This window comes from Homalodisca vitripennis, chromosome 3 (assembly GCF_021130785.1).
Source record: "Homalodisca vitripennis isolate AUS2020 chromosome 3, UT_GWSS_2.1, whole genome shotgun sequence".
Classification (NCBI taxonomy): domain Eukaryota; kingdom Metazoa; phylum Arthropoda; class Insecta; order Hemiptera; family Cicadellidae; genus Homalodisca; species Homalodisca vitripennis.
In genome coordinates, this window is record NC_060209.1 from 185,362,626 (window position 1) to 185,387,633 (window position 25,008).

The following is a 25,008-nucleotide window of genomic DNA, read 5'->3' on the forward strand; positions in this document are numbered from 1 at the left end:
CTCTTGATCAGATTATAGAATCAGAAAATCTTTCGGATACGATTGTTTATCTGGATGATGTTACTTTAGTTGGTCAAAACCAGGCTGAACATTATCATAATCTTTCTTTCATGGAAGCATTCAAGAAAAAAATCGCATTGTAAATAAACACAAATGTTAATTCTCACAAACTAGCATTCTGGTTTTGGGGTACATACCCTAATCCAAAGTCATTGAAGTCTCTTTAAGAATTCCCCGACCCAAACGACAATGCAAGTCTTAATCAGCTCTACTATGCTAAATGGATTTACCCAGCAGGGATCACTTCTGGCTGGTTATACCTTCCAGTTGAACCCACCACTGGGCACAGCAAAAACCGATGTGCCACTTCAATCTGGGCAACCTTATGGATGTCCAGGAGCGGCACATCACTAACCGCATATGTCGAAATTCTGGGGTTCATGGGCAATTCGATAGGTCTAGTCTACTGTGGGAGATGATTGTTGCCTATTTTTACTGGAGAGGATGGTTCAGAGCTGTCCTCCCCTTCTTCCAGGGGGACATGACTTTGAGATGTAGTGCCCTAATTCTTCCTCATTGATCTCGATATGAGGCGGCCCCTACTCCCTAACCTTACCCATCCTGAATATCCTGTCACTCCGGAAGCAGCGCAAAGGTTCTTACTTACAGGACTAAGTGCAATTTATTAGCTTCTTGTCCTAAGAGGACAAAAAAAATAAAAAATTAAAAAAATGCTAAATGGATCCCAAAATTCTCTGAGAAGATTCGGTTCCTCACTAACGTAAATTCATTCCCTTTAAATAGTGAAGCATAGCTTGCCTTCAAGACTTTAAAAGAAGAAATCGCAAGTTCCAGTATGAATGCAGTTGATGAGGGTATCCCTTTCACTGTCGAGACAGATGGTTTCTCGTGTTTCCTCTCTCTTTCAACTTGGGAATCTGAAAAACTTTATAAGATGCATACAGGTATTGTGCAAATACTTCACTTCTTGAAAAGCAAGAATCTTTCCTACTATATAGAGGATGTGCATAGAATGACTGATATATGCTCCATATGCGCAGAAATCAAGCTAAGGTTCTATCGAAAACCTTTAACTACATTAGATTACGCTCTGGCTCCTTTTGAGACTAAATATTGTCCATGAGTTTTCAAGATATCCATTTGCTATTCCATGTTTAGATAGATCATCTTACTATGTAATGCCACAAAAAAAAACTCACATGATCGCCTTTTCAAACATCTCAGAAGGTTCTTTATGAAACATCGCATCCAAAGTGGCTGATGAATGCTGGTCAGGAGACAAATGTGATGCAACAAATACAAATTTCTGGTTGAGCAGGTACAACTTGTTGAAGCTATCCCAGCATTAAGTACAACAATGGGAGAGAAGCAGTTGTATCAACCCATCAACTTGCAGCGCCACCCGAAGCTATTCTACAAAATTAGGAACTTATCATACCAGCATCTTCAGACTCACCTCAAACAAGGAGATCGAGTAGCCAAGAATCGAATAATAATCAGCAAGACGAGACCCCTATTGAACCTAATGATAGTACTGTAATCCATCTTGAAAATTACATTCCTTTCCCTATGTCACATCACATAGTGAACAATCCGTCGCTCCTCCAGAGTAAGAAGAGCCAGTACTTATCTTGGAGACTACGTTAAAATAAAGGAGGGATGAATGTAGTATTACCTTAAATCTTTTCTGTCTTAAAACAGATGTTTAATAATTCTCAATATTTATGCTCACTTTCTGTAAATCCATTTATCTAAATGTAGTTTTGTTTTAAATAGAATAAAACCATTTCAGTTTGGTTCAAACTTTAATCCGTTTCATAACAACCATTTTTTGGTTATGCTGACACATCTAGTAATCACAACCAGAAGTAAATTTTTGGTTTTGCAAACCCATCTTTGTTTCATATATGGCATTGATTATATACATTTTGGTTTACATTATATGAACAGGTTGTTCTCCGCAAAGTACACATGTAATGTCTCTCTCTGGAGGAAACAAATGATTTTCTAATTTGTCTGGAACATATCATACGCTACTTATTGGATATACCTAACTGTATTTAATCAGGGCGTGTTTCATAAAATTAAACACAAATAAACACGATATATAATTTATTTAGCAACACTTTCATTATAAACATTATTTGGCAATATTAAATATTTAAACATAAAAAATTATTACAAACAAATTTGAGAAAATACATAGTATTTTGAAAGACACAAGTCGTTACAACTATAATAATCAAATATCAATCATACTCGTCCATTTATATGAAATTTATCCATACAATGCTTTTCGCAGAGATCAATCCATTGAAGACTGGGTTAGGCACTTAGATCCGACTAGAACACGTAGCCAGCCTACTACTCTGCTACTGCTACTGCTACTTGGAACACTCTGCAGTAGTAAGAAAGGTGAATCGATCTACATCGAGTGATGCAGCAATACTCTGCTCAAGTACAATATATCTTGTACGTATGTGCTTTAACACTATTTCAGACAGTTTGAGAGATTTGAAATTTACGATACTGGCCTATACAACAAAATGATTCTTTAATGGAAGATTAAACTACATAGGTAATCAAAAAGTTCCCTGCCCCATTTTAATGTTTTCATATATTAATATTTTCAAACACATCTTTGGAATAAAATTTCTTATGACATTACTTGAAAAAGTTTTTTTTTAATATTAGGCCCTTAAGTGTTAGAAAGGAGAACTTAAGAATCTCAATTGATAAAACCTAGTAGATGCAATCCAAGCGCAACTTTGGTAATCTCTGACAGTTCATGATCCAGATGTGAATTATGCGAATAAAAATAAAATTTTGGGTGAATTTTTAAATACTATTGCCATTAGCATGTTATCAATGTTCGACTGAACTAACTTATTAAGCATTGAAGTTTATCTCTTCACATTAATTTATACTTAAAACAAACTGGTCTCTTGTAACAAAAGGATTTCATCCGAATTTGTGTTTCAAATTACTGTATTAAATATTGAACCATTTGGAATGTTACTATCAGCTCATATATAAATTATAACCTATAAAATGATCTATTTAATTTTCAACCACAAGTCTGAAACTGAAGGAGTTGTTATTTTGGTTAGCAAAGTTTAATACGTTTTCGTACTTGTTGACCAGTAAATTTGTATTGTGAAGACATGATAGTTCCTGTACTGACTCAAAAAATTAGCATATGGAGTAAACTTTTTATTAATGCACTGAGAAGACTAAGCTAACCAGGTTTTGAACATAATTACTTTTTGATTACCATGTATATCAAAATATATCAACAAAATTCACCAAACCATACGTCCATAAGAATTTATTTCAGTATAACTTGGCAAATATTTGAAACAAAACAAACTTATCCAATGTTAATTATAACTTAAAAACGAAATGTGTCCATAGATAATTCAAAATATGTATGGACATATTTTATATATATAATAATGGCAACGTTATAAATCATTCAAATTTTTGCAACAGCACACAATCATTTTTACAGTATAAAATTAACGATTACTATCCAAAGCCTTACTACACGATTTTGGCATTTATAGGAGTACAAAACACAATTAACAAATACATAACACGATTTATCATTTTAAAATTAAGGCATTGACCACATACGTTTATTTAACTAAACAAATAAAATTGTCCATTACACACGAATAATTTACAAACATTACAATAAAAATACAATCACATCGAAGTCAATAGATCATAAAATATTTAACAATTACGTTAGGTTAAAAGTGGTTTTATAAGACACACCCATACAAGGCACATAGAACACGTGTTACAAAGCGCTGAATATTATAGATAATCATTTCTAATATTTATCATAAATATATATAAAAAAACACAAGGAGGTAAATACAAGTGTAACTATGGTAATCGATAATAAGTCCAATTTCGTCTTTTGCGCAGTTTTATTTATTTAATTAACTACTGCTACAACTACAGATAGTCTATATAATTCAGTTTCCAGAATAACTAAAAGAAACATCAACTTTCTCTTTTAGTTAGTTTCTGATAATTATGCCCTCTTTACTTACATAAAATTATTTATGCTGCTAGTTTTATATCCGTACATAATTTAGTTTTATAGGCTTAAAACTATTTAAAAGGTTATGAACAATTTTAAAAAAATCATCAGAATAGGCTATTGTTTTTTAAACATGCAATATCAAAATCATTTAAAAAACACTTTTTAAATACTGTAATTTGGGATTTTGAGCCTTTTTAATATAACAAAACACTGAATGTTTAATGTATTTGTATTTACTAAGATAAACAGTAGGCACATTCTGTTTAAAATTACTTCCCTCCCACTACATTCTTCTTAAAATAACAGAATACCAGTAATGTGGAATTTTACTATACTAAAAAATCTTACACTACAATTTTCTAGCAGCTTCTACAGAGACCTTCAGTGTAAGACAACGGTTTACAGGTTTTCGCTATTGCATTCTTAATCCACTGGTGTGGTTAAAGGCCACTGTTTTTAGGAAGTTGCTGTCTTTTAAATTACGTATAAATGCTGATAGGTGGCATCGATAGTGTGCGAGAGATTCAGTGGACTGGTTTGCGCTTGTGTCCACTCCAATTTCACCAGGTGCAGTGAATGTTTCTGTTTTTAGGGAATCTACTGTCTTATAAACTATGGGAGAAGGAGTGACTGGGATAAAATGGGAGATGTTACAGACAACGTGCAGGAGGGAGATTCTGTGAATGTTTGCCACTGCGGTTTTATTCCACTACCTCCCTGGTGGAGTTGAAGGACTTTGATTTGAGAAGTGGAACTGTGCCATTTTTACTTTCCCCTTGTCGTAGTTGAAGTCCTTTGTTTTTAGGAACTTCATAGTCTAGTAAGCTATAGACCAATGCTGGAAGGTGCCACAGGCAGAGTGTACGGGGACACTTTCAGTTGACCAGTTTGCACTTGCGTTCCTGTTCTATTTTCTCTCGTGAGGTTGAATGCTTGAAGTCCATTTCCTGTGTACTGGAATGGGGAAAGAGGTAACTGGGTTAAGGTGTCACAGGCAATGTACGCGGACACTGTCAATGAACCGGTTTGCCTTTGCGTTCCTGTTCTACTTTCTCTCTTGTGCGATTGAATGCCACAGTTTTCAGGAAGTCCACTGTCTTGTAAACTGTGGTGGAGGGGGCGACTGGTTCAACACTGGGAGGTGTCACAGGCAACGTGGGGGACGAGGTTGATGAGCCCAATGCCAGGTCCAGGTACTGTATCTCGTCATTTCGTGAAGTGTTCAACGAAATCAAGTCATAGAAGTATTCCTGCAACAAAAATTACTTTGTGAAGATGCATTGTTAAAATCAACAATATTTTCTACAAAGTCACCAAACAGATCCAAGGGTTTTTTCATATCCTTGAACATCCCATGAAATACCCTCTGCGTAAATATCCGCCACCTGTGATGTAGCCAACTCACAGGCATTTTGAAGCTCTGAGCAAAACACTGACATGCAAGCAACCAATTCATGTTCGCAAACAGGAGAAAGTTGCTAGAAGCCAAGTATATACTATATGATGGAATGATAAAAAGTGTCACAGTTGAACTTTGTCAAAAGTAAATTGGTTCTTCACATTCATGTCAAGGGCAAGCGTTGTCATGTACAAACACAACATCACTTGTCAGAGGGTCATAAAGCTTCTTTTGAGTCACTGTTCATAAGTCTTTTCAAAAAGTGACAGTGATCAAAAGTTATAGTTGTCCAACATTTCATATCAATACATAAGATGTTCTTAACAACAACAAAAACTCTAGCCATGACTTTCCTCGTTGATAAAGATTGACAGGCTTTCTTTGGCTTGCTTGCAGAAGGGGTATGTTCTGATTGTATTGATTACTGTTTTGCCTAGGATTCTGTAAGCAACACAAGTCACATGTTCAAAGATTCTTCTCCTTCAAAGTCATACTGAGAAAGAAAGTCTATGGCTGAACTCATTCTTTTTTTTTGTGGTCATTGGTAAGCAGATTTGGTACCCAACAACCACAAACCTTGTGGTAATCTAGTTTTTCTGTCACTATCACAAGCAAAAGACTCAGAGAAATTTCAGGAATGATCGCAAAGTTAAAAAATTGTGAAGTAATGATTCTCACAAGCTATTTTATTCACTTTGTTCAGTAGTTCATTACATTTCTCGTAGTCTCATATCAGTAGATTTATTTTTTATCTATAAAATGCACTTTCTTAACCCTCCAGCTGGTATGAAACAAATTTTCGTCGCCAAAGGCCCGTCTGATTTGGCAAGGACGAATATTCGTCACCAAAGTAGACATGTACAGTTATTGAAATTTTAGGCAATTAAGATCATATAAAGTGATTTTTATTTGATATATTCTGGAAGAGCATTAACTATAGTACCGATTTACTGTTCTTACTTTGATTATTGTCTTCTTCGTTTACCGTAAAACATCGTTCTCTATGGACAGCTGACGTGAACATAGTACGGGTCAACCACATTGTTGTGAAACTGTAAACAAGCGCCGGGTTTTGTGTTTGAGATTACGAATCCAATAGTATTTGTGGAAATTGTATTTTATAGTGTTTTAGTGTTGTTATTATTGTTTTTTAGCTTTCTTAGGTTATAGTTTTAGTTGTTCACTATGTGAGAACTTTAGAGACCGATGAAATGATCTTAGAGAGCTCGCAGGGCGGGATCTAGTGACGCTGAGTGAAAAATTGAAACGTATATATTGTACATATGTAAATAAGACAAGATTAAAATTTATTATTTCATTTTATTTTTTATTTATCTGTCATACTTATATAAGTATAAATGCAGTCATGAAATTATGTTTACCCACAAACAATAATATTTATTTAGAAATCTACGCATTTTTGAAAATAAGTAAATACGCGTGCTTTTTCATACAAAGCCCTGTAACACATACACTTTGAGGTAAAAGTTACAATAATTATATATTTTTGGAATCAGGACAAAATTTCGAATAAGTTATACGTTTACAGTTTTGATGTAAAGATTATTGCTAAGCAGTTACACAACGGAATATTTAAAAAAATAATGTCCAAAAAACATTTTTTTTTACATTTTGTAAAAAAAAAAAACAAAAATATGTTTCCATGGAAACAATAAGATATTGTTATTATAATGCTCTCCATAATTATAGTTTTGAATACATTGACATATAATAGTTTATATTTGGACTAACAGTTATGAAATGTGATACATTATAAGAAACGTCTGTGAGGCTGTTAAAATAGAGCCGCCAGTACAGAGTGACACCATTGCCAGTTCTAGGGTTAAATAAATTGCACTTAGAGAATAGTTCTTGAACATTTTGGCAGTATATTACTAACATGAATCACTATGTTGAGAAATCTCAAAGAAAAGAATACCAGTAAAGAGCTCAATTAGGGTAGAACAAAAAGATCAGGGAAAATTAAAGAACACAACAATTAAAGAAGACATTTTTATAAAGAGATTAACAGTCAAGAAGAAGCTTCAAGACTCAAAAAAATTCTTTTCAAACTTCCAACTCCTTAGGGTCAATAGTAATGGTAAACAGAAACAACGTACTAGTTCCTAGAAGTGGTGCTGATTACCCCGGAGCTTGCCCTTAAAGAAGAGGATATGTATTCTCTTTCAGGGATGAGATACTGTCAGGATGTTGTTCGTGTAGGTGGCTTATAGGGAAAATCTCTTTGCAAGAAAAGGCTAAATGGGCTATTACTTTACTTAAGGTCTTTAAATCACCAGAAATACAAAGGATTTTTCTGGCCCTATAACTAGGAGTTGGGAGTCAAGGACAGACTCTTGGATAAACTGGTGAATATTGTTATCATATATGGTTTTAGCTTCATTAACAGAACTGGTGAAAGCCTCGGACTTTCTTGACATGAAGAGGTAAAGATTATACCTCAACTCAAGGCATAGAGGCCAATAAGTCTGAACTAATACTTCATGATACATAAAACCGTAAAAAGGTCATTAGGAAAGAAACCTTGGCGATATTCCCTCAGAGCCCATTTCTACATGCCTTTGTAGAAGGCAAGCCCAGTACTATTGCATTCTAAACCTTACTTGTCAATCATTCCTTAATAACAACTTTTAAAAACTCTTTTTCTGCGTAAAGAGCCAGATGCTTTTTGGCATAACCCTGAATACGAGGGGGTACCCAAAAATAACCGGAATTGTATTGCTGGCAGCCGGCAGCGTGTAGTACACATTCCTGCCGCTAGGCGTGTGTCACGCAACCCATTGCGAGCTCAGTGACCCCAGTTCCGTTGTCCTAGTGCATTCTGTTCGTTCATTCGTAGTGACTGTTTTCGCTAACCCTGTTTTGTTCTTGTTTCGTTTTTTGTCATGGCAAGTTTAAGTGAACAACGTGCAGCTGTGAAATTTTGTTTTTTACTTGGTAAAAATGCTGCAGAAACTATTTTAATGTTGAATACAGCTTACAAAGATGATGCTATGGGGAAAACTCAGGTCTACGAGTGGTTCGCTCGATTTAAAAATGGCGACATGTCGATTGAAGACAAACCTCGTTCTGGACGTCCATCAACCTCTCGAATGGACGAAAATGTTGAGAAAATTCATGAACTTGTACTCACCGACCGTCGACAGACAATTGAGGAACTATCAGAGAGTACTGGGTTAACTTGGAGCTCGGTTCAGCGAATTTTAACAGGAGATTTAGGACTGAAAAGGGTTGCTGCCAAATTTGTTCCTCGACTTCTGACTGACCATCAAAAGGCACATCGAGTTGAAACTTGCCGCCTTCTGAAAGAACATCTCGAAAAATGATCCCGATTTTCTGGAAAAGGTAATTACTGGTGATGAGTCATGGTGCTATGGTTATGACCCAGAAACGAAGCAACAGTCAAGCCAATAGAAGTCGCCATCTTCACCTCGTCCAAAAAAATGTCGGCAAGTCAAATCAAACAACAAAACCATGTTGATTTGCTTTTTTGATGCTAAAGGCATTGTTCATTCTGAGTTTGTTCCTCCAGGTCAGACTGTCAACCAAACATTTTATTTGGAGATTTTAAGAAGATTGTGCTACAGTGTTCACCAGAAAAGAATTTGTGGCAGACTGGAGACTGGTTCTTGACAACGCACGGCACACACAGCCATTTCAGTTAGGCAGTTTTTAGCCAAAAACGGCATGGTTCCGCTGCCCCATGCACCTTACTCGCCTGACCTCGCTCCATGCGACTTTTTTATTTCCACACATGAAAAGAGGCTTGAAAGGTCAACGATTTGACAGCGTTGAAGAGGTTAAGAAAAAAACGAAACTCGAGCTTGCAGCCATTTCGAAAGATAACTACAAAAAATGTTTTGATCAATGGAAATATGGGACAAGTGTATTAGTTGTAATGGAGATTACTTTGAAGGAGATAAGGTCGTATTGTAAAAAATTTGATAATATATAATTTTTATAAAATAATTCAGGTTTTTTTTTGGGTACCCCCTTGTATACCCAGAACCTCGAGTAGATCAAGCAGTTGGTTAACATACTGTTGAACTAGTATGGGCCGATACTGAACTCGAGGAGTTTATGGATTAAACAGGTTTACAATGGGTCTTGCTATAAGCGAATCAGCTATATTCAATGTATATGGAAAAGGTTTAAACAGTTATTTTATAACTTCACCCAGTACAGCAATATAATGGAAAGATTAAACAAATTTAAATTTCATATCGAATCGCCCAAATATTACAGACACTACTGTACCTGCGCATGGAGGTCATCACAGGTATCAGAGTTTCTGCGTTGTGCTGCTTGAGGGGTGGGGCTGGGAGCTGCGCGGATCCTGCGCAGGCTCTGGCTACCGTCAGTCAGACGACCCAGCGGCGGTGCGGACAGCTTCAGTACATTGTTATGGACACCTATAAAGTCATATTACCATTTCCAATATTTGTTTATCCCAAACATGTTATAAAGTACAGAGTCTCACTAAATACATAACTAAAATCAGATAAATTTATGTATTGTAATGAACCTTTACTAATCAGTGTCAATTAATCCTTTAACTGCAGACACCTGAACGGGGGTTAAAGGGTTAAAAAAATGAGCAAATCACATCTGAATTTTAAAATTAACAGTCAAGAGTAGCCGACATAAAGAAATGCTCAATTGTATTATCAGAGTTGTAAAAATTTGTAACGCTGCAACAATTTGTGTAAAAAGGAGTTTGTATTTGACACAAAAACATATCCAAATTTGATTATGAATTTTATTCAACAGGTTTGAGTTCATTTAGCAGAAAGTTCGGATGACTTAAAACTGTTGAAAGAATTTCCATTTTCCAAGTTGAAAATTATTAGATTAGGAAAGGAGGGAATAGACTGTTTTAGTGATATAAAGTCCTACGTTGGTTGTCATAGTACTGTGAAAAATAAAAACGGTCTGTTTTAATTTTAGAATTTATTTTAATCTTTGGCATTGATGATTTGTAAACGTAACTATAATTAGGATATTTGCAATCATTATATGTTACAGAAATACAACTTACACTATGTTTCGTGCATTATCATAAAAGAAATAAAAATTGGATTTGCCTCTGTATTCATAATAGATGTATCGTGCTCTGAAGTTAAAACTATTTTTCTAAGTTTTTATTTAATTTTGTAATGTTAAAATCCAAAATATCTGTGTTGTTACGCTGATCAAGAAAATGTCTACTTATAATACAGAACGTACACAACGTAAAAGTAAACAGACCAGAATCCAGGTGACTTGAACAGCCAACAGCTGTCAAAAATGCATAGCGTGCCAGACATCTTTGGCTGTTAGTGGCCAGTAAAACATAAAGAAACGTTTTTTGTATAAAATCGAGTACATTAAAAGAAAATGCGGAATCTGCCGATTAAAATGACTTTTATTACGATATCAATAAAGATTGTTCGAAAGATGGAAGTAATTAGCAAATTATGTTTAATGCACTACAAATTACGACTCTGCCAGTTCATGGCGGGAAAAATGCATTGTAAATTACAACTTTGCCAGTTCCAGGATTAAATTAAAAATTTAGAAAATTTAGCAATGAACTCGTTATATTGTAACTAACTGTATAAGTCGTACATGGAAAAATGCCAAGTGTATGCCTTTATATCCAGAAAGATCAGCATGATGACACACCCTAACACTGCACTAACCACGCATAAACACACACTTCACACGCACCGTACAAGATGAGTGATTGACGTGGTTATTATTTTTTTATGTTTGCTTTAATTTATACCTAAAGGTTTTCTTAACACATGAGAAGTTCGAATCGAGTTATTCAGACTGTAATTATGTCCCTGTTTGTTTTGTGTGTTGTCTGAATGTTCCAGATGTTCAATCTATGCTTTTAGTGAGGATTTTGTAAACTGTATTGGAAAATCTCATTCTTGAGTCAGAGTATGACAGCCTGTATCTTGTATTCAAAGACATGAATGAACTGTTGTTAGATTTAGGAGAAGCTGATGGATGAAGGATTTCTTCCAGAGACAACCTTATTGCTGAGTACACTTCAATATGAAATTTTATAAAAAGGGACTGACAGCAAATTGAGACAGAATAATAACTTTGTGATGTACCATGTAGTCACATCAGTATGATTGGCCAAATGTAGTATCAATGTATAAATATAGAGAGAGAGAAGTGTAGTGAGTGTGTGTGTGTGTGAGAGAGAGAGTTTGGGAGTGCCGATGGCCGAGTGGTCTGTCATTGACTTTGAGTCTGTGTTAGAGATAGCGCAGGTTCAAATCCTGTCTGTGACCGTTGCACTTTTTATCAGTACAATCAACCTTATACTGTATCGACTCTCCCCCTTATTTTGTTTCATAAGATCCTCACACAGGCCAGTGGCCCTTGAGGATGGACAGAATAAGGTTTCAAAGGGGATCGGCCTCTCCTTTTTAAAAAAAAAGAAAAAAAAGAAGATATCCTTTTTTATCAGAAGATAATGTTCTAATAGCTACCATTCAGTAGAAAACCATTTTCAAATTGATGATCATTTTCATTAAAAAAATAATGTTTATAACTTCTAAAACTTGTATCTAAGGGTAACGGCGTAGTTAAATAAAAATTCATTCTCATGAATACATGGAAAGTAGTGACTTATTCACTATATTATATTAGTTATGTTGCAGTGAACTGTAAATGAATAAAATGTTGTGGTTTTTTATAGAGTAATTCATAAATCTGAGTGTGGAATGCAATTTTCATCTAATTTGCTTAAATTTGCCATAGTAAAATATAGAAATAGTCTTGATAAAAGCAATACTTCCTAATTTCAGGATTGAAGGGGATAAGTGTGTTATTTCTTAATCATTTGTCAGCAAGTTATAATTACTGGTCAACTGACAACTACTTTTATAATTAAATGAACTGCTTACCGTCATCGTGCAATCCTATCTTCTTCCTAGCTGCCGGCACAGGTTTCAGCTTGCGGTCGATACTGGGAGGATGAGAGGGAAGCGCTACCGGTGAGGGTTCGTTGGAAGCTATAGAGTCCTTGCGCCCGGGTTTGAGTCCCCGATTGACGACAGGGGGAGCAGCAGGGGGTGTGGTGAGTGAAATGGCCGGAGAGGGAAGGTTGGAGTACAGTGCCACAGACGAAGAGTCCGAGGCTGCCGGGGAGCTGGCCTCCACCTGTCCCGACAACTGAGCTGTCGAAGCAAAGTCATAGCGAAACACGTCCCCGTTAACTCTCCCAGGAGCGGCATTGGAGTAACAGTGCCTCGCTTGGGGCACGGGATACTCACTCCATTCACTCTCATTTGTGAGATTATGGGATCTCGGAAAATCGTAAGTTTCGTCATTAACCCCGTCCGTCTTTTTCTCATCTACGCCATTTGAGAATTCCTCGATGTTGGAGTAACTATGGTTGTTATCGTTTGTGACTAAATGGGATGGTTTTGGTGGCCGGGGAGGAGCTACAGGGATAACGACGTCATCTAGGTTCCTAGTAAATCTCTTCCCAACGGTGACTACACTATTCGGGTTGGGAGTATCGCCATCTGCAGAGCTATCCGATGGACGGGGAAATGTCTCCCAGTTGACATTGGGTTTTGGAGCCGGGCCGGTCCACTCTTCGTCCGTGAACACGCTCTCTCCATCGGTGGCGGGACTCTGCAACGGAGGCGTGGCGGATCCCGAGTTCCGCAGCTCCAGCTGTGGTGGATGCAGGCAACGAGGTGCGTCGTACGTGCCACTCCTGCGGTTCTGCTGCTGCTGCTGCTGCAGGGCTAAGAAGCTGCTGAGACCATCAGGACTGGACAGAGGTTTACCAGAGATACACTCGGAGATGGGAATGTATGGTCCGCTGGCTGTGCTGGTGGGGGAGGTCGGGGGACTGTCCGCAGCCACGCTCGACCTTTCTGCTATCGACGGACTCTCCTCATCCCCACCCGTGAATTCATCGTCTGGAAAATTATTATTACTATACAATCTTATTAGCTCAGAATGGCAGTACAAATAAACTAATATGTCTTAATTTCAGAGCAAATGTTCATAAACAATAATTAAAATAAAATAACTTACAGGAGTATAGTTAAATTAACCCCTACATACTCCTAAAACTGATATTGGTGATATACACTTCCAGCACTCTTCGAACAACTTATATGATTAATTTTAAAACTCATAAAAATAGTTGTTATCTGTACTAAGTATTATCCTCAGATTAAAACAAAAACTATGTACACAATTCTTAAAAGTAAATTAAAAGTAGAGCAGTTTTATCCCCCGAGAAGTGTTGAGAAAGACTTACAAGTGGTGGTGTCGTATTGGGAGTAGGCCTTGAGTCCGCATACGTGACACACACAATCCACCCACTTGTTCATCTCCTCCTCTGTCTCCGCGGCCAGGAAGTACGTGCGCTTGGGTGTGCGCACGTCAAACATGTACTGGTACTTCTGCTTGCGGCGGTTCTCGAACCTTAGCCCAGCATCCACCTGACAACCGAGACAGACACCTGTCATCAGTTTATGTTACGCATAATGGGAACACATTTCAATCTGCCTTCAGACCTACTCTTGAACAAAAAATAATACAAGGTGGGAGTACGCTACGCACGTGTTACATAACAAGTCTCACCAAGGTTGCATGCAAAATTTAAAGTCTTTAGTTTACTTCATTCTTGAAATGTCCTACAGATAAAATACAAAAGCCAACTGAGTGTTAGACTTCAATGATGCTCAGCCAAAACCCATGGAGTGACATGCACCAAACTTGATGTTGTCTATAGAGACATGGATGGTGCTTCATGCAAAATTTCTAGTCACCTTGAGTGATAGGCTTGTCTAATGCTCAGCCAATAACATATGAGATAGACTGCTAACACGAATAAATCTAATTTATAAACTCTAGGATATGCTAAAAATAAGTATCAAAGCGCGTTGGTTTGAGATCAAACTTCTTGGAAGGTCCAAGTTATCATGAGGCCTAAATTATCCTCAAATAATAAAAAAATATTTTATTGAACCCTAAAATTACATTTTTGCTTAAGTAATGCTATAAACATAGAAACATTTTATATTATTCAAGCAATTTTGGTTAAATTTTCACCATTTATATAACCCATTCATTAAATATTTTTCAAAATTAAATGACCAGATCTGCTTAAAAAATTCTAATCTATTGAAAATTTAGTTTAAACCTTGGGAACCCAAAATCCCAACCTAGACTTCCTGGAATCGATCATGTTAAAACAATAAAACAATATGCCTATAACAATAGAGAAAATATCTATTGTGGTTTCTGAACGTCTTGTTTTATTTCTGAAAATACTTTTTTAACATGTGCAATCTAGAACACAATTAATCAAAACCATTCTAACATATGACAATAGATGTGAGTGTGAGTGAAAAAGTACATTTTATGTTGTTGGTGGGACGGTTCAGGTTCTCATTCCAATTCATAGGAACAAATAATACAAGGTATAGTACCATGAGACAGGTACAACGAAGGTGCTGCCATAACCGGTACTAATAGCCAGAGGTTTTAATGTCAATCCGTTTCAATTCCATTACAGTTAGAAAATAGAAATATTTTTTAATTTTCTTCAATCATAAAGACTGTTTTTTTTTGTTTGTTGTTCTTTTTTAATTTAGTAGTTAAAGAAGTACATACATAGTTTAAGTTTTCAAGGCTCAAAATAGAATTTAATTTTTTTTTAAACATGTTCATCAAAATCACAAATTTATAAAAATGAAATTATATATCAATTAAAATCTATCAGTATTTAGTGTCTGCTTCGCTAGTTTAACCAAAGTTTTGATAAATATTTTCCAAATGTAAAAAATACAAGTTCGATATATTACCCATCCCCTTGAAAGTATACTATAACACTTGCACTGACAACTGTAATGTTTTGCTCAGCCAGGGCCGAGATGCCAGTTTCCAATCAGTGGGCAGGTGTCAAGTTTCCAATCCTTGATGCATATATGTTCGAGTTGGTTCCTCTTATTCTGGTTACACCACTGAGCAGGTATACTGTAACACCTGCATTGACAACTGTAATGTTTTGCTCAGCCAGGGCCGAGATGCCAGTTTCCAGTCAGTGGGCAGGTGTCAAGTTTCCAATCCTTGATGCATATATGTTCGAGTTGGTTCCTCTTATTCTTGTTACACCACTGAGCAGGTATACTGTAACACCTGCATTGACAACTGTAATGTTTTGCTCAGCCAGGGCCGAGATGCCAGTTTCCAGTCAGTGGGCAGGTGTCAAGTTTCCAATCCTTGATGCATATATGTTCGAGTTGGTTCCTCTTATTCTGGTTACACCACTGAGCAGGTATACTATAACACTTGCATTGACAACTGTAATGTTTTACTCAGCCAGGGCCGAGATGCCAGTTTCCAGTCAGTGGGCAGGTGTCAAGTTTCCAATCCTTGATGCATATATGTTCGAGTTGGTTCCTCTTATTCTGGTTACACCACTGAGCAGGTATACTATAACACCTGCATTGACAACTGTAATGTTTTGCTCAGCCAGGGCCGAGATGCCAGTTTCCAGTCAGTGGGCAGGTGTCAAGTTTCCAATCCTTGATGCATATATGTTCGAGTTGGTTCCTCTTATTCTGGTTACACCACTGAGCAGGTATACTATAACACCTGCATTGACAACTGTAATGTTTTACTCAGCCAGGGCCGAGATGCCAGTTTCCAGTCAGTGGGCAGGTGTCAAGTTTCCAGTCCTTGATGCATATATGTTCGAGTTGGTTCCTCGTATTCTGGTTACACCACTGAGCAGGTATACTGTAACACCTGCATTGACAACTGTAATGTTTTACTCAGCCAGGGCCGAGATGCCAGTTTCCAGTCAGTGGGCAGGTGTCAAGTTTCGAGTCCTTGATGCATATATGTTCGAGTTGGTTCCTCTTATTCTGGTTACACCACTGAGCAGGTATACTATAACACCTGCATTGACAACTGTAATGTTTTGCTCAGCCAGGGCCGAGATGCCAGTTTCCAGTCAGTGGGCAGGTGTCAAGTTTCGAGTCCTTGATGCATATATGTTCGAGTTGGTTCCTCTTATTCTGGTTACACCACTGAGCAGGTATACTATAACACCTGCATTGACAACTGTAATGTTTTACTCAGCCAGGGCCGAGATGCCAGTTTCCAGTCAGTGGGCAGGTGTCAAGTTTCCAGTCCTTGATGCATATATGTTCGAGTTGGTTCCTCGTATTCTGGTTACACCACTGAGCAGGTATACTGTAACACCTGCATTGACAACTGTAATGTTTTGCTCAGCCAGGGCCGAGATGCCAGTTTCCAGTCAGTGGGCAGGTGTCAAGTTTCCAATCCTTGATGCATATATGTTCGAGTTGGTTCCTCTTATTCTGGTTACACCACTGAGCAGGTATACTATAACACCTGCATTGACAACTGTAATGTTTTACTCAGCCAGGGCCGAGATGCCAGTTTCCAGTCAGTGGGCAGGTGTCAAGTTTCCAGTCCTTGATGCATATATGTTCGAGTTGGTTCCTCTTATTCTGGTTACACCACTGAGCAGGTATACTATAACACCTGCATTGACAACTGTAATGTTTTGCTCAGCCAGGGCCGAGATGCCAGTTTCCAGTCAGTGGGCAGGTGTCAAGTTTCCAATCCTTGATGCATATCTGTACAGAGTCAGTTTCTCATGTTTCACATTCACTACAATACAGAATGCTTTCAAACAAGGGATCTACATTATTAACCCTTTATGATTACCACTTTTTTGGGGGAAACGAACAAAAGGCCGGGTTCTAAGCCTTGAAAGCCACTTCTCTACCATAGCGCATAATTTCCGTTTAAAATACTCATTAAAAAATGTTTATAATTAATTTAACTCGTACATATTCTTTATGGAGTAAAGCTATCAAACAAAAAATAATGTCTCATCTAATATTAATAGTTTTTTATACTTCAGACTATTATAGAGTATAAATACTTTAACATATTATAGTTTGATATAGTATAATATATATATTAGACATTGTTTTAAAACATTTTTACATACATAATTATAAGTACATTTATATTTAAAGTACCTAACTTTTATAGATAGTTCACTCACCAATCTGCGAGAGTGCTCTCTGTTGTGCAGTTAGACTCTCACTTTATTCAACTAGAAACTAGAGTAGGCACTCAAAAATAATTACCAAGCTCACAATATAAGCTACGTTTTATTCAACTGAACTCGAAGAATACGAGAATTGAGGAGGCACTCATCTCTATTCAACTTACCCATTAATAATCCATACTGATAACTGTTTTTCTACAAAGCTATTAGTTATACTTGCAGTGTCACAATTATACACTGTCAAAATCTTTCCAGAATTGGTTTTTACATGATAAAACTTATTTATTCTTGCTATATTATTAAATAGTATGTTTCTCAAATACTTCAGTGTTTTCTGTTCATTGAAGTAATAATGCAGCATCAGATCTAAAATATCTATTCCACCCATATACATATTATATTTCTCCATCAATTCAGGAAAGTATCTTTTAATTCTCCATCCTAACTTTTAATAACTATTGACGGTATTAGCTTTACATTAAGTTGACCAAAGTAAGACAGGTTTGTCTGAAGTACAACAGGACACATAGTGTTGTAGCTAACACTATTCTAACAGGAAAATTATCAAAGTTAAAAAATTAGAAGGTGAAATTCTCTGGATACCGTTCTCTCAAAGTGGTGGACAGAATGTCAAACCAGTATTTTTATTGAATATTCATTGTCTGTGGGTGTAAATACTCCCCCCCCCCCACTTAATAACTAACTTAATAAGGACTTAATAAATAATCTATACACCAAATTAAACCCTGAAACATTCCAATCGATTTGATATACAATAAAACCTAATTAATGACCACTAGTTTTTTGCCAGACCTAAGATTGTTGAATCAACTAAGATTACACTACTGCAAAAACCATTTTACCCACACAGTGAGATATAGTTCAAAATATACTGTTATAAAGAAGTGGTTTATGGGCATCTGCTTGAGGTTGATACACACAAATAAATGACGTACCTGTTCACACTGGTCAAGGTCTATCCGGCCCTTGAGCCTCCGGAAGTTCTTGTCTGTGTAGTAGCAGTGAAACAAGTGGTTTACAGATTTCCTTAAGCTTGATACACACAAATAAAAGACGTACCTGTTCACACTGGTCAAGGTCTATCCGACAGTTAAGTCTGCAGCAGTTCTTGTCTGTATAGTAGCACAGAAACAAGTGGTTTACAGATCTGCTTAAGCTTGATACACACAAATAAATGACGTACCTGTTCACACTGGTCAAGGTCTATCCGACAGTTAAGTCTGCGGCAGTTCTTGTCTGTATAGTAGCACAGAAACAAGTGGTTTACAGATCTGCTTAAGCTTGATACACACAAATAAATGACGTACCTGTTCACACTGGTCAAGGTCTATCCGACAGTTGAGTCTGCGGCAGTTCTTGTCTGTGTTTTAGCACAGAAACAAGTGGTTTACAGATCTGCTTGAGCTTGATACCCACAAATAAATGTCGTACCTGTTCACACTGGTCAAGGTCTATCCGGCCCTTGAGCCTCTGCAGCAGTTCTTGTCTGTGTAGTAGCACAGAAACAAGTGGTTTACAGATCTGGCTTGAGCTTGATACCCACAAATAAATGTCGTACCTGTTCACACTGGTCAAGGTCTATCCGGCCCTTGAGCCTCTGGCAGTTTTTGTCTGTGTAGTAGCACAGAAACAAGTGGTTTACAGATCTGCTTAAGCTTGATACACACAAATAAATGATGTACCTGTTCACACTGGTCAAGGTCTATCCGGCCCTTGAGCCTCCGGCAGTTCTTGTCTTTGTAGTAGCACAGAAACAAGTGGTTTATAGATTTGGTTGAGCTTGATACCACACAAATAAATGACGCACCTGTTCACACTGGTCAAGGTCTATACGGCCCTTAAGCCTCCGGCAGTTCTTGTCTTTGTAGTAGCACAGAAACAAGTGGTTTACAGATCTGCTTAAGCTTGATACACACAAATAAATGATGTACCTGTTCACACTGGTCAAGGTCTATCCGGCCCTTGAGCCTCCGGCAGTTCTTGTCTGTGTAGTAGCACAGAAAGTATTGACCCGGCAGTTCCCCCGAATGTCTCAGCACAAACCATCTCTTGCGCCATCTCTGTGAGACAACACACTTTCTGTTACAATACAAAAGATACATATTTGTATTACTAGTTTTAAAATAAAATGTTTTAGTCAGATATTTTTGGTCTGACATTTACTATTGGGGTGTTGCATACAGAAAGTTGTGGCTCTTTTAATGTTCAACTTATAAACACTTTAACCCCTAAAATGTGTTAAAGAGGACAAAAATCCAGAAATGTTAAATTATTTTGTGCTTTGATCCATTCTTTCATCACACCTTACAAATTAACATCTTTGACACTTGTTCAATGAACCTTTAGCTCCATTGTTTTATGTTTTACAAGGTGTCACTATAATTATTTACAGAAATCAATTGCATCTGGTTCCCATCCTGTCTTTTCAATATAATATAAAATTAAGTGTTTAATTTTTAAATGCTACCAAAAGAAAACTCGTAAAGGCATTTCAATGTGGTCAAATATATGTAAATTTTAACAATGTAAACTAAAATGTGACCAATTTAAAACATTAACTATATGATTGCCTCTTACAAAACAAAAATTCTAAATAAATATATAAGCGAAATTATACTTGTTTGTATCACTAAAACTCAAGAACGGCTGGACCGATTTGACTAATTTTGGTTTTGAAAAATTTGTAGATGTCCAAGGAAGGTTAAAAAGGTTAGAAACATTAAAAACGTTTCTCAGAATATTTAATATTTCAATTTTGTTGGTATATATTTTCTTGATCAGGACACAAATCAACTATGGCACTTGAAATACCTTAGATATAAAATTAATCTAAACAGATGAAAGTTGACACTTTTTGACCAAATTAAGTTTTCAACAAATTTATTCATACAACACAACTTAAACTACGAGTCCAAATTTTTTGAATCTCTCAACCATGGATACTGAAATAATATGTACCTGATATGTCTACTTACGTTAAAAAAAATTATAGGGCTCCATCATATTACATCACAAATGCTTTCAATAAAAAAGCCGTTACCTGAAAATTACACGTGAAGCCGTGGGTAACTGCTAGACTTAAATATTTAGATTTATTGATCCTCTATTGCCAAACTAAAAACTCATTATCACATGAAAACAATGGTTACTTTAAATAAAACACCACTAGATGCAAACTGCAAAGACTTCTAACGCACTGAACTATCCTCCATGCAAAAAGCATTATATTCAAAACCTTTAAAAATTACCTAAATCAATTTAAATAAGTATGGGTATGTTGCTTATTGCTATTTCATGAGTTTTTTCATTGAAACTTCACTGAAACCCTTATTAACACCATTAAAATAATGGGAAATTTCGGCTTTGCTGTGGTGACCCGTCAGCGTAAAAACTTAAGTTTTGATAAACATCTGTCAACTGAGCATGAAACTGAAATAATATCTCAATATTTTAATTGGATTAGCAACATTTTTGGTGTGAACTGAAAAGTTAGATAATAGTCATGATGGCTCCAAATAAGCCATTTGCCTTATATTTTTATTGTAGTTTTGTTTTTATTAATTAATTTTAAGTAATTTCACATTTATATTGTGTTTTTCTTTTATTTGTTAGATTTTTGCTTATTTTGTTTGCCAGGCACATTAGTTATTCTGCAAATTAAAAAAAATACCTAAAATTCAAAGAATTAAAATATGTACCTATTTTTAATTGTGTTTAAAACATAATACACAGATGAATTCAGTACTTCAACAAAAAAAAGCTCAACTAATTTTTGACCAACAGAAACACGCATTCCAATTCCTTTATGTTACCCCTATAATATTATACGTCATTTTATAGCATCACGTAATTTTATTATTTGAAACGAGTAATACATACATAAGCTGACTGGCTTTGAATGAATAATGTAAATTAGCAAGTCTATCTACAAGTGCCTTTGTTCATTGAATGGAAATCCACAAAATGATTAAGCATGTCCCTAGAGAGTGCAAGATTTCACTAGTAATAAGATAAGTAGGCTGCAGAAACAAATACAAGCACAGTGAAACCTTAAAAACATTAAAACCAAGAATTAGAAAAAGTATCTACTCAATAAAAACAATAAAAAAACTTGGCAAATTAAACCTCAATGTATAACTTTACTTACTCTCTTTTGCAGAAACATTTGTTCTAATGTATTACTTTTATTTTATTTTGAAATTTATAATGGAACAAATAGTTATCGGAAAAATACCTAAATTATAGAAAACAACCGAAATTTAAATTAGACATAAATAGTTGTTTTCAATAACCATTACTTTTTATGAAAACCAAACAAGTATAGAGTTAATTAATTGAAATAAGTAAAATTAAGTGAAATAAAATTGATTCACTTTCTGGTTTATAATTTGTCAAAAGAAGAGTAACTAATCAACTCAATATTCACACTCCTCTGAATAAAGTTACTTTATATTTTAAGTCTGCATATCTTTTCAATATCTTGTAATTTTGGCATTTTAGTTTCTTTATAAAAGTGAAAAGAAGTATTCCAACATTAGTCTGGAAATGTGTGGAGGTTGGACTGAGAGAAAGAGAGAGAGAGAAGATGAGAGCAAATGACTTGCCTCACACAGCTCATGTCTAAAATAACTTCAGTTTTTCTACCACTCCTGCCTAGACCAGTAGACCACTCTACAAGAGCCATAACTCCCATTTCTACAGGCTCCTTGTTACCCCAGTGTATTTATTTAATTTTACATTTATATGTACCTACCCAATCTACGTAATACTCAGATGTAATTTTTTTATAAGAAAACAAATAATTTTCAGTAAAAGAAGTTACCAGTTTATTACATGGAATGCTGTGTTCCATTTTAACTTAAAAAAAAAAAAAAAAAAAAAAAATGTACAGAGTGTCTTTAATGTTGCCAAACAAATGTGATGACTAATTAAAGTTGGAAACCCCTCATTAAAGAGTCATGTTGTAATGGTAAAAATCCTAGAACCTTTCTGCTCTAAATGACTTTTTACTCTATCTTTATCAATTTATGTTTGACCTGAAATTAAGTAAAAAAAATAAAAAAAATACATGCAATTATTAAATTAACGTCAACATCTTTCATTTTTCATGCGACAAATAACACATTCAATTTTATATTTTTACAGTTTATAAAATCAAGGTTTGAAATTAATAAAAATAATTTTAAATTCACTATTAACTTATGTTAATTACCTTAGGTTTTGGCTTATAACCAGTACAATGAAAGAAATATGCTGTGATTGCATACCTTAAAAATGTTTTTGTTATTTAACTAGAAAACTAATAAATGGTAATAGTTAATTAAAAAGTTAAAACTATCTAACAATTTATTCATCAAATGTTTTTGAATATAAAGTGTTTCTGGTTTTATAAGCCTCTAAAATTGAATATGGCAACAGTATTTATAAATAAACACTAGAGATAAGATAAGAAGTGTTATCAGTGCAGAGTCCAAGTTGTCACTGTCACTAAGTTTGTTTACTTCAAATACTATAAACTAGACTGTGTATTTACACTTGGTATTATTGACCTATGTACAGTAATTAGCTAAAAATATCTTAAATGTTTATACTAGAAATACCAAGATAAGGTATATTTGCTCTAGTACCACAACACGATATTATAACCTCAAATCATATTTAACTCCAAGGGTTACTTTTATGAATCATAGAAAAATATATTTTCTAAGAAACCGTCTTTGCCTTTCTTTGGTGCACACCATCATCTGGAAACTTATTTTTTGGATTAATTTGAGACATGAAATGGAGAATTAATGATTAATCCAAAGACTTCGAAATCCCTTTGGAGTTCAAAACAGCTGCTTTGTGCATCTATCCGTATTTAACCGATATTTAATATAGCACAAAGTTGAAGTATCCGAGTAACTAGTGGCTGCATTAAAATATGTTTCAATGTATTTAATTAAAACCCTTTTTTGTCTTTTCCTCATACGTCTTTGAATTATAATTAACTATGACGTTGTTATGGTCAGTGACCAGATGAATTCGTCAGATCCGGATTACGCGTTTGGCTAGTACTCGTAGCACTGTTTACTTTGTTCTCTAATTGTTTTGATGTAAAAACAAACCATGTAGCACTGTACAAACTTTTATTACACATTTATTTGTGTAATAATATCAATATTGATATATGAATGTTTCCATTGAAACGAGCTTTTGCTTGTTTCATTGTTTCCAGTATCCATAAAATGTTGACGATCTGTTGTTGAAATTGGTTTATTGGCGTAAGTACTGTCATTTTGTGCTTTATCTTATGTCTTTTATTTATAAAAATTAGTGAAGAAGAATTTGCAAACAATGAAAACCGTCTATTACAGGCTTTAGTTATAGTAAATTTTGTTTAAAATATGGCCTTCCACGTGGTATAGCTCAAAATTCTAAAAGAATGATACATATGGACAATTATTGTGAATGAAACTCAAAAGCTTACAATAGTTTTTAAAAACTTCAGTACTAATACAATTTATTTCATTTTATTTTTACTACAAATATATGTATAGTCTTCATTTTAATAAAATAAATAACAACACAAAATACATACAATTTTTTGTGATTGAAAAACAATATTTTCCAAAAGCTTTCAGATATACACAAATTAGGGCTTCAATTTAAGGGAGGGGGGTTTAACATACCGAAATAGCTACGACATTCAAAGGGTTATAGATAGGACTGTAAAACTAAATATTAAAAACTGAACTCCCAGGTTCAGTCTCCAAGACTGTGCGTAAAAGCAATATTTCAAACTGAACTCGAGATTAACACAGTCAGTTCAGTCTCCAAGACTGTACGTCAAGGCCATATTTTAAACTTAACTCGAGATTAACACAGTCGTTCAGTCTCCAAGACTGTACGTCAAGGCAATATTTTAAACTTAACTCGAGATTAACAAAGTCGTTCAGTCTCCAAGACTGTACGTCAAGGCAATATTTTAAACTTCATTCGAGATTAACACAGACAGTTGAACCTCCAAGACTGTACGTAAAAGCAATATTTCAAACTGAACTCGAGATGCACAGAATTAGTTCAGTCTTGCAGAGGAAATTGTGCGGAAAGTAAAATTGAGTTTTCATTAGTTGTAAATAACATTTTGTATTGACATTGTCATACTTATTCAGTTATATCGCCTTATTTTCCTGGATATATACATTTTCTATTGTTATGCTGAAGACCACAAGGTGTTAATTGCCACCAGTGGCGTATATAGATAGTTATTTCGGGGGCTTATTGACTGGGTTTAGGAAGTATAAAATATCCTTAAAAATATAGGGTCAGGAATCTTTCCATTGGACATTTTTGAGCTTTAAAAGACGTCATAAAAATGTTCTAGCCTAAAACTGTTCTAGGTGCCATTTTCATTTATCTTTC

General features: G+C 35.4%; 1 protein-coding gene across 3 annotated transcripts in view; it reads right to left on the minus strand.

Moving 5' to 3' along the window:
• Nucleotides 1-2,116: 2,116 nt before the first annotated feature.
• The window catches only part of LOC124357854 (protein daughter of sevenless), a 40,767-nt gene continuing 17,875 nt past the window's right edge, over nt 2,117-25,008 (minus strand). Inside the window, exons 2-6 of one of the 3 annotated variants that reach the window (XM_046809933.1) lie at nt 19,536-19,664; nt 13,783-13,966; nt 12,407-13,435; nt 9,756-9,910; nt 2,117-5,328 (exon numbers count right to left, since the gene is read on the minus strand). In XM_046809933.1, the coding sequence (XP_046665889.1) occupies nt 5,092-5,328; nt 9,756-9,910; nt 12,407-13,435; nt 13,783-13,966; nt 19,536-19,664 (1,734 nt within the window). In that variant the 3' untranslated portion in view covers nt 2,117-5,091. Of the gene's footprint in view, nt 5,329-9,755; nt 9,911-12,406; nt 13,436-13,782; nt 13,967-18,539; nt 18,946-19,411; nt 19,432-19,535; nt 19,665-25,008 lie in introns of those variants that run through there. The other 2 variants (XM_046809935.1, XM_046809934.1) reach the window with 2 other exon arrangements.